Raw genomic sequence first — 12,387 nt, 5'->3', positions numbered from 1 at the left:
TAAGAGGAGAGCTTATGAGGAAACGTGGAGTTTGGAATGTTTTGGGACACCTAAGTGGAGATGTCAAGTAGCTTGGAAGATATCTGGAAATATCAGTAACCAAAGTGGGGATGAAACCATCCTAGAAAAATTAGACTGAGAAAGAGCAGGACCTAGAGAAACTTTTAAGTTTAAAGACTAGGAGGAGGATGAGCCTGTGAAGGAGGCAAAGAAGCTGTGTGGTCAAAGAGGTCAAAGTTGTGGTAAAACCATGAGAGTGAAACCACAGACACCAATGCAAATGTGTCAATGCCGAGAAACTAGAAAATAGTACCAAATGCAACTGCGAAGTAAAATAAGCTGAGGAATAGGAAATAACCACAGGATTCAAACTGTTTCAATAGAATAAGGGTTGCAGAAGTCAAAATGGGCTGGGTTAAGGAATGGAAATGGAGTCACTTGTACTTGTAAGATAGAGAGGGGCAAAGTATCCAGCTGTTTTGAGAAATTTACCTGCAAAGTAGAAAAAATAGGATGGTAACTGGAGGGGAAACGAGGTACAGAGTGGTTTGCTTATCAATAGGGGAGTCTTCAGTGTATAAACACTGATGAGAAGAATTCAGTACAGTGGGAGGAAGTCAGAGAGCCTCAGAGGGAAGGACTAGGATTCAGAACACAGGAAGAGGCATTGGGCTTAGATGAGACAGATGCCTGCTCTATTTAGACAGGAGGGAAAGAGAATGATGCAGATATATGAGGGTAAATAAGTTGTGGGATGTGGAGAGAATTACCAACTGATAGCTTCTACTTTTGTTTATAAAGTAAGAAACAGCATTACCTGTGGAAAGTTAAGAGAACGGTAGGGAGTAATAACAAATATTGGTTTGAAACAGTCATTGTAGGAAGTGGTAAAGATGACTAGAAAAATCTAGTAGGATTATAAGGGCTAAGGCTCCATTTGAAGTTGGTAGCAATAAATTCAGTGGTATAAATCTGCTCTTTAGTTGTTCCCTTGGGTGGCATTTAGCTGTCCAAATGCAGACACAGACAAATGTTTCATTTTATTTAAGGCTCCAAAAGAGATGAAAGGCAAGGAAATTCAGCCTATTGGAAGACAAGCACTAGAGTTTAAGCTGGATAGGAATCTAAAGAAGGAAGGTGCTAATGGAGAGAAGGTAGAAGCAATGGCCTAAATGCTGCTGTGAAATCAAAGAAGCATAGTACAGGGAATGGTTCAATAAGCAAAGTGGAAGGAATATGGCCAATGAATAAGATGCAAGTGTTTTGAAAATGGAGCAGTTTAGGGGATGGCAATGGCAAGGATATAACTAACGGAGTGGGTGGCTCAGACAGTGGAATTCACCAGTGATTCAGTTGAGGAACTAAGAGACCAAAATACAGAATGGATTGTCTATGCAGACATAAAGTATCAAGGGGTGGCTAGGAAGACCAAGGGCTAGGTATTTAAAGTGGCAGGAGAGTATAGTTAATGAGATTGGTAGGCAAGCAATGAGAAAAGTTTCTATGGATGAAAAGCCTCAAAGGAATGAGACTTTACAAAGGAGTGGGCAGTTAAGTTCTGAAGCTACAGTGGCAAGAACACCAAAATGTCTCCAGTATGTGTTTGTGACCATGTAATAAAATTTTGTCAACACTTATTCCTAGGTGTTGTGCTTGGAACATCACATTATGCCAGTGGCTATCACTTTATGGCAAGACCTGAGGAAGACCAGCAACTATGGAAGGTAGAATGGAAGGAATAAGGTTTTTTTCCTAAGTACTGAACACATTTATAAACAGAAAGAACCAGGACAGAAGAGACTGAAAATTTAAGAAAGGGATTAACTGATGAGTCAGACCAAGGGACACTTGTTTTCCAATGCCTAGAGGCGAGTTGGGTAAAAATGAGCTTGCAGATAAAAGCTCTGAAAGTTCAAAGATCACAGGCTTTAGAGTCAGACAGTTCTATGGTTTTAACCCTTCTCCAGCAATTACTAATTATGTGACATGGAAAGAGAAGAAGCACAGATAATTGGCAATGGAAGTTTCTTGCAAGGATACACACAAATGATGTCGTAGAAAAATTCTCCCACCAGGAGCACAATATCCCAGGTCTCCATTCTCTGGTCTTCTGGTAGTTGAGAAGTTCACAAACTGTTTTACTAGCATTTGTACTTCCCAAAGGGAGAATTTTATTGGGTAGACATAAAGCCACTCAGTAGGAATGCTCTTGGGTTGGTCATCAACCTTTGCTTGCCCAACAAACTTTTCTGTTCAGCATTTGTTCAAGAGATAGCAGCTAAAGAGGGCAAAACACTGGAGCCACTTTTCTCAATAGGTAACTGTACAAGTTTCTGATATATTCTGGATTCTTGCTTCCTCATCTGTGAGGTGGAGATAATACCACTTACTTACAGTTTTGTTGTAAAGATTTGCTAAGATAAAGCATACCTATCAATATCAAAACCTATACAACAAAGTGGGTGCTCAATAGATATTGAGAGGCAGCCTGATATAATAAAAAGAACATGGACTTTACAATCAGATCTGCATTTTAATAGTCTGCCTCTTGAGAATTTCAACTTTCTGATCTGTAGATGGGAGAGAACATCTGCTTTGTGGATGGTTTTGTAAGGAATTTTTTGTATTATTGTGGGAGCCCGTGCCTAGGTACTTTAATTTCTCTGTAAAAAAATCAAACAGGGTCACCTGATAAGGGTGGGGCATGGGATTAGGGAGAGCAGTGAAAGCCTAAAATAACTGTTACGGTGATTAGAGGAGGGAATGGACCAGGAACACCACAGAGGGTTGTGTGCTGGTAGTGTGGGCTTAGCTGAGGTTGGAGACCTTGAATATTTACAGTAGGCATTCATTACACTGTTTTTCTCTAGCAGTTTGAATGGAAGTACAGAAAAAACAAATGGAATGATACAAAAAGGAGGCCAAGGATAGCAAGAAAATAAGGTGATAGAATGATATGCCATTCAGACTGCTGAATATAGAGGAGATAAATTCCACAAAAGAGGAGGAAGCAATAACAAGAAAAGAATGGTGAGGCTAGAATTAGACATCACAGAACATATACAGCAGGAACAATGTGGGGTAAAGGGTAGAAAGCCAAAATTAGATTCTAAACAAGCAGTGAAACATTAAGGTAACCAAAGGCTTCATTTTATCCTTTTTATCATAACCACCACCATCTACATCTCCCTTGGGTTTTCTCTTCCTCAAGTTTGGCTGTACTGTCACATTCTATAAAAAAGACATCTGCATTAGTGTTTATAGCAGCACAATTCACAACTGCAAAACTGTGGAAACAACCCAAGTGCCCATCAATACACGAGTGGATTAATAAAATGTGGTGTGTGTATACCATGGAGTTCTACTCAGCCACAAAACACAATGGTGATATAGCACCTCTTGTATTATCCTGGATAGAGCTGGAGCCTATTCTACTAAGTATCCCAAGAATGGAAAAACAAGCACCACATGTACTCATCATCAAACTGGTATTAAGCGATCAACACTTAAGTGCACGTATAGTAATAACATTCATGGGGTGTCGGGCAGATGGGGGGGAGGGGATGGGCACATACACACCTAATGGGTGCAGTGCGTACTGCCCAGGGGATGGACACGCTTAAAGCTCAGATTCAGGTTAGGCAAGGGCAAATATGTAAACTAAACATTTGTACCCCTGTAATGTGCTAAAATAAAAAAAAATTTAAAAAAAACTTTGGCTATACTGCAGAATATGGTCCCCAAGTTTCCCCCTTCTTGACGGTTCCTGATGACAAGCACACAGACTTTCTTTGTTCAAAGGTTTTATTGCTTAGCCTGGGAAGACAGGAAATACTAAGAAAGTAACAACCTGGGGAAATGGCTGGAGTTCCAGAACACCCTAGAATTCTTACAGGTTTCAACTCTCTTCTGTGGCCACTAACTTCCCAGAAAGCAGTGCTCAAAAGCTCTGTGATTTTTTTGAACTTTTGTACTTAGATATTTCCTTCTTTCCCTAAATCCAACAGGATTATTTCACATAAGACATGGTCCACAAAAAACCAGTTATGAACCAATGCACAGTCGGCTCACAGGTGAGCCATTTAAGTCAGACAGAAGACAGCCCATTTTCTGTCTTCTGGGCAGGAACCAATTTCCTGTTGCTATTACCAACCTTAAAATTGTACATACAGATCCTGCTTTTAACCAGATGCCTCGAAATTCTGAAGTTTTCCTTCTACATGTAGAAGACAATTTCTCATCTGCCAGGGCTGAAGCCACCATTAAATGACCGAACAAAGGATAGTGCCAATAAAGTAGGCAAAGTTTCCCTGTCCAGAACAGAAACCAAACAGAGCAAAAAGCAGGTTTATTTGCTCCAGGAAAAGGAGCAACAGTACCCAGCTTTCAGGCAAACCCTCATGCTGTACGTACAGGATTCACCAAGCCCAAGGTCCACTGGATCCTTCAATCTGAGGGTCCTTCTAGTGCCTTCTCTCCTGGGGTTGGGAACGGCTAGCTGCCTGAAGGCGAGACTCTGGGCTGTTCAGCAGCAGCACCTGGCACAGCCGCGGCAGCCTCGTAGTCCGCGATGCGGCGCTGCACCAAGGCGGGCATGAGCTGCACGTAAGCGGCCATGAGGCGGTGATTGGAATGGATCAGCTTCCCAGCACAACTGTGCAGACACGCCTCCTGGAAGGAAGACAGGTTGGAAGTGGAGGCAAAAGACGTCCTGTCATGCCCACCTCCTTCCTTTCCCATCCCCAGCCTAGGGGTGAGAGTCTTGAAAAGGCCAGGGCCAGAGGCAGGGGAAGTGGGGAGAGGAGGGAAGCAGTCTGCCAATAACTCTTGAGGGTCGAGGGTCACCTCCCTATACAGTTCCCACCTCCTCAGAGTCCAGAGCTCGGTGGTGCAGGCTGGGCACACAGCGCTGGAAGCAGAGTTCTGTCATCCGATTGTAGACCAACAGGAAGTCCCGCAACTGGGAGAAAAGGGGACTAAGAACGCAGCGATAACGGCCCCACATTTCAACTCAAGGCCCCGCCACCCGAGGTTTCCCAGGACCGCGCACCACAGCCCGGTGTTTCCAGCCCTCGGATCCCCAGCTCTGTGGGGGTCCCGCGATGTGGACAGCGATGAGAGCGGCACGTGCGGCCCTGGAGCAACTTAGTTCTCACTCACGTTTCTCAGTTGCTGCTGCTGCTGCTGCTGCTGCTGCTGCTCCATCACGGCACCGGCGCGCGCCCTGCGACACTTCCTTTACACGGGCTCGGCGCCGCCCCGGAAGGAGTCTCTCGCCGCTCCCCGAGGACTGAGGGGTGGGCTAAAGGATCGCCCTGCCTCCGGCTGCAACGTCACCTCCGCCCTTATAATCTGCGACGTGGCCGGCTTCTTCTGCCCGGAGAGGACGTCACTTCCGCCGTGTCCCTGACCTGCTGCTAGGATCGCGACGGGAACTGGAGCCCGAGGTCCCCGCGCGGCCCGGGCCTGGCGCCCCGAGGGGAAGAGCGGCCCGGCCCGAGGTGAGAGGGACATACTTGGGCGAGGGGAAGTTGAACGCACGAACCTGCCCGGAGGGCAAGATGCCCCTGAGCCCTGGGGAAAAGGATGGGGACACACCTGATGTCCAGGTGTATGGGGGGGGCGGGAACTCACACACCTGGGAGACATAACTGACTTTGGAAGGGATCACCTATATCCTGGGAAAGAGAGCCTTTTACCAGAGACATACATGGGAACATACACCAACTGATTCAACTAAGGCCTGATAGGGAGGGCTTGAGGAAGAGGAGGTGCATGAGATGGAGGAGGGGGAGAACGCCTGAAGGAAGCGGGAAGAAACACTAAAAGAGTGTGAAAGGCCAAGCAATGGAGAACATACCTGAATGGTGTGTGAACACCTGAGCCCTCGAGAGGGGTTCGTCTCCTGGTGAGAGTAAACACACCTGCTTGGGGATAAGTTACAAATGAGCACAGACTTTCTCTCTCTTGTTCACTACACTATTTCCATTGCCTCAAATAGTGCCTGACACATATTAGGTACTCATTAAATGTCTGTTGAATGAGTGAATGCATGAATGATCACCGGAGTCCTGGTGAGGTTGGGGGGTTGTGAGAAGACACCCAGGCTTTGGTGCACACGTGTACAATTGTGCACTAGGGAGGAGACAAATACCTATACCTGAGGAAAGGTGTGGTTGGCCGAACCCCAGGACACTCAAGCCCTGGGACAACCTCTAAAACCTCAGAAATGGCAGAGGAGGTCTCTGTCTTCTAGAGTGCTGGCCAGTTTCCAGAACTATCTGCGTTGGGCTTTGCAGGGTGCTGAGGTGGAGACTTTGACTCCAGTACCTTCCCTAGCCATGACGGACGGGATCCTAGGGAAGGCAGCCACAATGGAGATCCCCATCCATGGGAACGGTGAAGCTGGGCAGCTTCCTGAAGACGATGGGCTGGAGCAGGTGCTTCTGTTGGATTCTTGTAATTGTTTCAATTTAGGAATCCCAATTTATAAACCCTGGACTGTCACCCCCATTCCAATAGTCTTCTCCTAACTTATCTAACTTCCTTCATTCTTTTTACAAATCTTCATTCTGATTCTGTGCAGCCTTCCCTTGTGTACTCTATGATGCTTCAATGCAAACTTGTTTCCACCCCCAAAATTCTTCAGCTGCCCCTGTGTTCCTGAAGCCCCTTGTCTTCTCTGGCCTATAGGACCTCCAGCAGGTGATGGTGTCAGGACCCAACCTCAATGAAACCAGTATTGTGTCTGGTGGCTATGGGGGCTCTGGTGATGGACTCATCCCCACAGGTATGAAGGATCAGAAAGAGGAAGCTTGAGTGGAGAGGGGGACAGGAATGGTTTTGGGGAGCACAGGATATGTTTAGGAAAGCTTGAATTATATCTGGAGATCCTGGGAACTTTGCTCGTGTGAACCCCATGACTCTCCTTAGACCAAGACCAGCTCATAGGGTTGTCCATCTGCTTTCCTCTTGACATTTAGCCCCTGAGATGGCCCATCTGTTCTTTCCCTGCCACCACCTCCACAGGAGTTACCCTGCTCTGGAGCTTGAGGCTGTGTTGGAAATTTGCAAGACTTCTCAGAGTTTTACTTTAGACTCTAAAGTTTAGATAACAAACATCCCTGAATCCCTGACTAAGATTCCACTTGGGAATGTCAACTAGGTTTCCTGTTATCAGGACCCACCATCCTTGACTCCCCACCCCCAAACTCAATGTATTTTCTTCTGTTTGCTCCTTTACACTGGCAAATCCCCACTCTCCTCCCCCACACCCCCACAAGGAGGCCAGATGTATATTGGAATTTGGTTCTCAGGGCACAAGGTCCCAGTTCTTAGCAGGAGAATCCAATTGTCTCTAGCTGCTTCTTCAGGGAAGTCATTTTCATGTGCTGGGAAGGAAGTATGGGTGGACTCACACAGGTGTCTGGTGTATCTGAGAGGCTGGTGTCAGAGAACTTGGTCCTTTAGGGTCTGGCCGCCATCCATCTCACAGCACCACTCCTGCTGGCCCTGGAGATGAGGTGGCTCGGGGCATCGCTGGAGAGAAATTTGACATTGTCAAGAAATGGGGCATCAACACATATAAGGTAGGATTTAAGCACCTCTCCTTTCCCCAAAACTCCTTCTGAGTACCTTTTCCCCCTTTCCCCAGATCCTAATATCCTATCTATGGCTGAGACTAGGAACCTCGGGGTGCTGGGGTAGGTACCTGTTGTTGAGGAGGGTGCTAGGGTCTCTGACCTATTCCCCCACTTCCTGATCAGTGCACAAAGCAGCTGTTATCAGAACGATTTGGCCGAGGCTCCCGGACTGTGGACCTGGAGCTAGAGCTACAGATTGAGTTGCTGCGTGAGACGAAGCGCAAGTATGAGAGTGTCCTGCAGCTGGGCCGGGCACTGACAGCCCACCTCTACAGCCTGCTGCAGACCCAGCATGCACTGGGTGACGCCTTTGCCGACCTCAGCCAGAAGTCCCCAGAGCTTCAGGTGCCTCAGCCAGACCAAAGAGGGTGGGAGTACTGGGCCCTGCCCCTCCCAGGCAGTCACTCCTCAGCCTCCCTCCCTCCCTCCTGCAGCCCACAGGGAGAACCCCTCCAGGGTGGGCCCAGCCCTGTCCCCAGCAGCACTCACCTGTGGAGGCAGCCTAAGGGTTTGTACAGAGATCCAGAAGTTGGAGGGGCTGCGGGAGGGTGCACAGTAGGTGCCTCACAAGCAATCCCTGTCTGCATTGGGAAGAATGCCTTTAGTGCTCAGCCTAATCCCCTGCCTGCTGCACTAGCTCTCCCTGTTCCAGTCTTGTGAGCTTATCTGAGAACTCCCACCCCTCACATTCCTACCCCAGGCATCCCCAGCGTGGCCCACTAACTTTCTGGCTAAGAGCCTTGCTGGAGGCAGTCCTTGGTGGTCCCAGTTTTGATGGTTCTTTCCTTTCTGGGGAGGAGGGTAGTGAGGGGCTCTTTAGCTCCAGTCAGGTAGGAACTGTTACTCAAGTCCTGTTCCTCCCTTCTGCCCTCAGGAGGAGTTTGGCTACAATGCAGAGACACAAAAACTGCTGTGCAAGAATGGGGAGACGCTGCTAGGGGCTGTGAACTTCTTTGTCTCTAGCATCAACACGTTGGTCACCAAGACCATGGAAGACACACTCATGACTGTGAAACAGTATGAGGCTGCCAGGTGCGGGCACTGGCAGGGCCTAGAGTTTGGGGAGTTGGCTGGTATGGGCGGAAGTTTAGACAAATGGGGCATAAGAATTTAGGAAGGAAAGAAAAGTATGTGTTGAGGACAAAGGGGTGGAGACCAGCCTGTATCACCCCCTCCCCAGGCTGGAATATGATGCCTACCGAACAGACTTAGAGGAGCTGAGCCTAGGCCCCCGGGATGCAGGGACACGTGGTCGACTCGAGAGCGCCCAGGCCACTTTCCAGGCCCATCGGGACAAGTATGAGAAGCTGCGGGGAGATGTGGCCATCAAGCTCAAGTTCCTGGAAGAAAATAAGGTGCCAACCCCACCCCCTTGACCTTAGCCCACCTTCCCACCTGTGACACTAATCTTCCCCTCAGTTCCTCCCCATCATTGAATGGGGAAATGCAGCCTGTCTAGGTCATGGGATGTTCTCTCCAGCCCCCTCAGCCTGAGCCTTTCCAGGTCACCTTCCCTCCAATCCCTGGCCCTTTCCTGTTGGGTGATTTGGTTGGAACATAACTGGGATAAATCACTCCCTGAGCTGGGATACCAGAACCCTAGGCCCAGCAAATCAAGTCAGGTTTTTTCCATCAGATTGACCTATCTCCTTTGATTCCCTGGGTAGAGTTCAGCCCCCACCCCAAAAGCACCATCAGAGCAGAGTCCACACACCCCTGCTCTGTGCCTGGACTCAGGCTCATAGACCCTCAAGAAGGGCGCCTGAGTCCAGCCTTAGCTGACCCTGCTGGACCCCCAGATCAAGGTGATGCACAAGCAGCTGCTACTCTTCCACAATGCCGTGTCCGCCTACTTTGCTGGGAACCAGAAACAGCTGGAGCAGACCCTGCAGCAGTTCAACATCAAGCTGCGGCCTCCAGGAGCTGAGAAACCCTCCTGGCTAGAGGAGCAGTGAGCTGCTCCCAGCCCAACTTGGCTATCAAGAAGGACATTGAGAGGGGCAGCCCCAGGGTGGGGAAGATTGGACTTGGGACATCCCTTGCCATATGCCCTCTGGCTTGGGCTCCCTTTTCCTGGCTGGGACCTGACACCAGTTTTGCCCACATTGCTGTGGTGGGAAGAGGGCCCGGAGGCCCAGAAGCTGCTGCCCTGTCCTTTATCTTCCTGGCCACTGGGCTTCATTCCCAGATCTTTTCCTTCCACTCCACAGCCAAAGGCTACGACAAAACCACTCCCAGGCCAATGGCATCACTCCTCAGGCTGGGGTGTGCCCCCTGACCAATGGCAGAGCCTCAAAAGGCACTGTCAGCCGATGGCAGCTCTTCTTGGGCTCCCCTGGGCCAACGATGTTGCCTCCAATACCCTTTGTCTCTCCTCTATGCGTGTGCCCATTGCAGAGAAGGGGACTGGGACCAAAGGGGTAGGGATAATGGGGAGCTCCATTTCTGGCTTTGCATCTAAATGGGCCTCCCCTCACCCACCCACCCAGTTTAACTGTGCTTAGAGCCCAGGAAGATTGGGACCTAACACTAGGAATAAACCTTTCATAAAAGCAGGCCCAGTGAGGTCAATTTGTGGGGGACTCTAGGAGGGTGGGGTGGGTAAAGAAATGCGTAGTCTAAACATAGATCAAAATCCTTTGAAATCAGAAGAGCTAGTGCCAGGCAGCTGAAGTCACAGTTTCAGAAACAGTCTGAAGGCCCAATCTCCCTCAGCCCCAGTTGGAGCCAAAGCTTTATTTGTCCTTCGGCCAGCACCAAGACAGCCATGGATCTTAAGAGCACAGGGTCCAGAGGGGGTTGGGTTTGCTGACTTTCATCATGCATTCATTCATACAGCAAATATTTACTGAGTGCTTTTATTTGCCAGGCACTGCTTTAGACCCTGGGGAAACATCAGTGAATAAAGCACGGTCCCTGCCCACAGTGTTTATGGCCTAGTGGGGGATAGAGACAAGTAACCAGGCAACTACAATACAGTGATAAGTACTAGGATACAGAAGAACAGGGAGCTATGTGAGTACAGAGGAGGGGCATCTAGCCTGGGCTAGGGTGGAAATGGGGGTGTCAGTTTGAAAGCTGAGGCCTGAAGGGTTAGTAGGTGACAGCCTGGCCAAGAGTAAAGGGAAGAGCATCCTAGACAGAGGCCAACATGGGAGGAATTCAGTTTGAAATGAAAAATGAAGGGGGAATGGTTGAGGACTTTTGCCATCCAGAGAAAGGGAGCTGTCAAGCTTTTTAAGCAGAAATTCGAGAGCATGGGAGAAGTCTAGGATTGAGGAAAGTAGTCCTGAGGCTAAAGATAGTGTCATATATACCCCAGTTCCGCCATTGTGGGTAGTCTAGTAAGCCCCAGCCAACAACTCCAAGTGTGAACACTGAGGCTCCTTCACAAGCACTGGAGCACCCTCTTCTGCGTGTGTGGATGAGGCAGTTCCCATGGCTCTGGCTGCACCCAGGTGTTGAGCCCAAATCTGAACCTGGTGTGAGGAAATTGTAAGAAAGCTCCCTAACAGCACTTTGGTTTAGTCAGGGCCCAGGTGTCATCACCTATAGCCCTTTGGCCATGGAGAGCTCCAGAATTTTTCAACATTCTCCCCACCTCTGGAAGGCTGGAGGAATGGGACAACCCAGTCAGCATATTCTCATGGCACTGGGGTCCACATGGGCCTGACTTAGCTCTTTGTCACTGCTACTACAGCTCCCAGGCAGGCTTCCTGGACTTTGGTCAGCCGTAGTCACCTGACTCTAGAGCTTGATTTGTGTGTGTGTGTGGGGGGGGGCGGTTCCCTCATATAAGCTGCCACTTCATGGACCACTGGTTATTTTTCAACATGAAAGGTACTGAATCTCCAAATGCTGGAGGCAGAGCCTAAAAGCAGGGCTCAAATCTGGGTTCTTCACTTTCTAGCTGAATGATCAGGACTAACGTCTGGGGAGCCAGGGCCCTGTTTCTTCCCTTGTAAAACAGAGCTGATAAAAGAAGCTACCTATTTTGGTTATGAGTATTAAATATGTCAGGAGACTAGTTCTGTGTCTGGCACATAAGCACTAAGTCCCTGTTAGCTGTTCTAATTTGTATTATTTTCCACTGGGGCTGCTTTCCCATAATGCGATGATTCTGAGAATTGCCCAGAGTCTTGGGTGTGAGGAAGGGAGTCGCTGGTTGGTCTGAACCATAATTTCCTCACGAGGGGACTCCTGAGACACCTAGAGCCGAATCGTCTTCCACCTTTCTACTCCGTCAGCTCCTTCTCCCAGAGCTCTGGGTACAGCCCTTTCGCCGCCCAGAGACCCGTGCCGAGGTACAGACGGTCCCTGCCTCCCCCTGCTGAGCGGTCAGCGGAGACCAGATTAGCACATTCCATGGAGCACCCCAAGAAAGCCGGAAAGGGCACCTCCAGGAGGCAGCCGAGACGGGCTCTCACAGTCTGAAATCCCTGCTGCCCCAGCTGCCTTTTCTAGACGGAGCCTTATTCCAGCTCCTGAGAACGACTACACCGCCCTCCCCCAGAGCCCTCGGGAGCCGGAGGCAGCTGGCGGAGATCCGGGATCCGGGATCCGGGATCCGGCTCCCCGGCTCCCCGGCTCCCCAGCCGCACCGCGGAGGCAGAGTCTGCAGGAGCTGCAGGGGCGTTGAGGGTGCCCAGCGGGTGGGGTAGGGGCGGGCAGGCGGGGTGGGCGGGGCCCCCGTGGAGGTGGGCGGGGCGTGGGTTGGTCTTCGGCGCTCGAGTCGCCCCCTCCC

The 12,387-nt window shown here is 49.6% G+C and overlaps 2 protein-coding genes across 3 annotated transcripts; one reads left to right on the top strand and one right to left on the bottom strand.

Moving 5' to 3' along the window:
• Nucleotides 1–4,333: 4,333 nt before the first annotated feature.
• Nucleotides 4,334–5,272, bottom strand: TIMM10B (translocase of inner mitochondrial membrane 10B). The gene is made up of 3 exons (XM_045557360.1): nucleotides 5,161–5,272; nucleotides 4,865–4,960; nucleotides 4,334–4,671 (listed from the first exon to the last, which is right to left on the bottom strand). The coding sequence occupies exons 1-3, from the start codon at nucleotides 5,203–5,205 to the stop codon at nucleotides 4,495–4,497; spliced, it is 318 nt and encodes a 105-aa protein (XP_045413316.1). The 5' UTR covers nucleotides 5,206–5,272; the 3' UTR covers nucleotides 4,334–4,494.
• ARFIP2 (ADP ribosylation factor interacting protein 2) lies at nucleotides 5,154–10,199 on the top strand. Of its 2 annotated transcripts, none has more exons than XM_045557358.1 (8): nucleotides 5,154–5,501; nucleotides 6,300–6,440; nucleotides 6,694–6,790; nucleotides 7,471–7,589; nucleotides 7,767–7,988; nucleotides 8,518–8,675; nucleotides 8,824–8,998; nucleotides 9,443–10,199. In XM_045557358.1, exons 2-8 carry the CDS (start codon nucleotides 6,342–6,344, stop codon nucleotides 9,596–9,598), a joined length of 1,026 nt encoding a protein of 341 aa, XP_045413314.1. In that variant the 5' UTR covers nucleotides 5,154–5,501; nucleotides 6,300–6,341; the 3' UTR covers nucleotides 9,599–10,199. The 2 variants fall into 2 exon arrangements, with proteins under 2 accessions (XP_045413314.1, XP_045413315.1); XM_045557359.1 differs by having other exon boundaries at nucleotides 5,392–5,501; nucleotides 6,300–6,459.
• Nucleotides 10,200–12,387: the final 2,188 nt, after the last annotated feature.

The sequence above is a fragment of the Lemur catta genome, chromosome 7 (genome assembly GCF_020740605.2).
Source record: "Lemur catta isolate mLemCat1 chromosome 7, mLemCat1.pri, whole genome shotgun sequence".
Taxonomy (NCBI): Eukaryota; Metazoa; Chordata; class Mammalia; order Primates; family Lemuridae; genus Lemur; species Lemur catta.
The sequence above is the reverse complement of the archived record's forward strand: the minus strand, read 5'-3'. Positions and strand labels throughout refer to the sequence as shown.

What these genes read in the sequence shown, in the direction of transcription:
- TIMM10B (XM_045557360.1), bottom strand. Translation starts at nt 5,205, where the DNA reads ATGGAGCAGCAGCAGCAGCAGCAGCAGCAGCAGCAACTGAGAAAC. An exon ending in AGCAGCAGCAACTGAGAAAC is followed by an intron (nt 4,961 to 5,160) that starts GTGAGTGAGAAC and finishes CTTTTCTCCCAG; the next exon opens with TTGCGGGACTTCCTGTTGGT. An exon ending in GAGCTCTGGACTCTGAGGAG is followed by an intron (nt 4,672 to 4,864) that starts GTGGGAACTGTA and finishes TCTTCCTTCCAG; the next exon opens with GAGGCGTGTCTGCACAGTTG.
- ARFIP2 (XM_045557358.1), top strand. Translation starts at nt 6,342, where the DNA reads ATGACGGACGGGATCCTAGGGAAGGCAGCCACAATGGAGATCCCCATC. An exon ending in AGAAGTCCCCAGAGCTTCAG is followed by an intron (nt 7,989 to 8,517) that starts GTGCCTCAGCCA and finishes TTCTGCCCTCAG; the next exon opens with GAGGAGTTTGGCTACAATGC. An exon ending in AAACAGTATGAGGCTGCCAG is followed by an intron (nt 8,676 to 8,823) that starts GTGCGGGCACTG and finishes CCCCCTCCCCAG; the next exon opens with GCTGGAATATGATGCCTACC.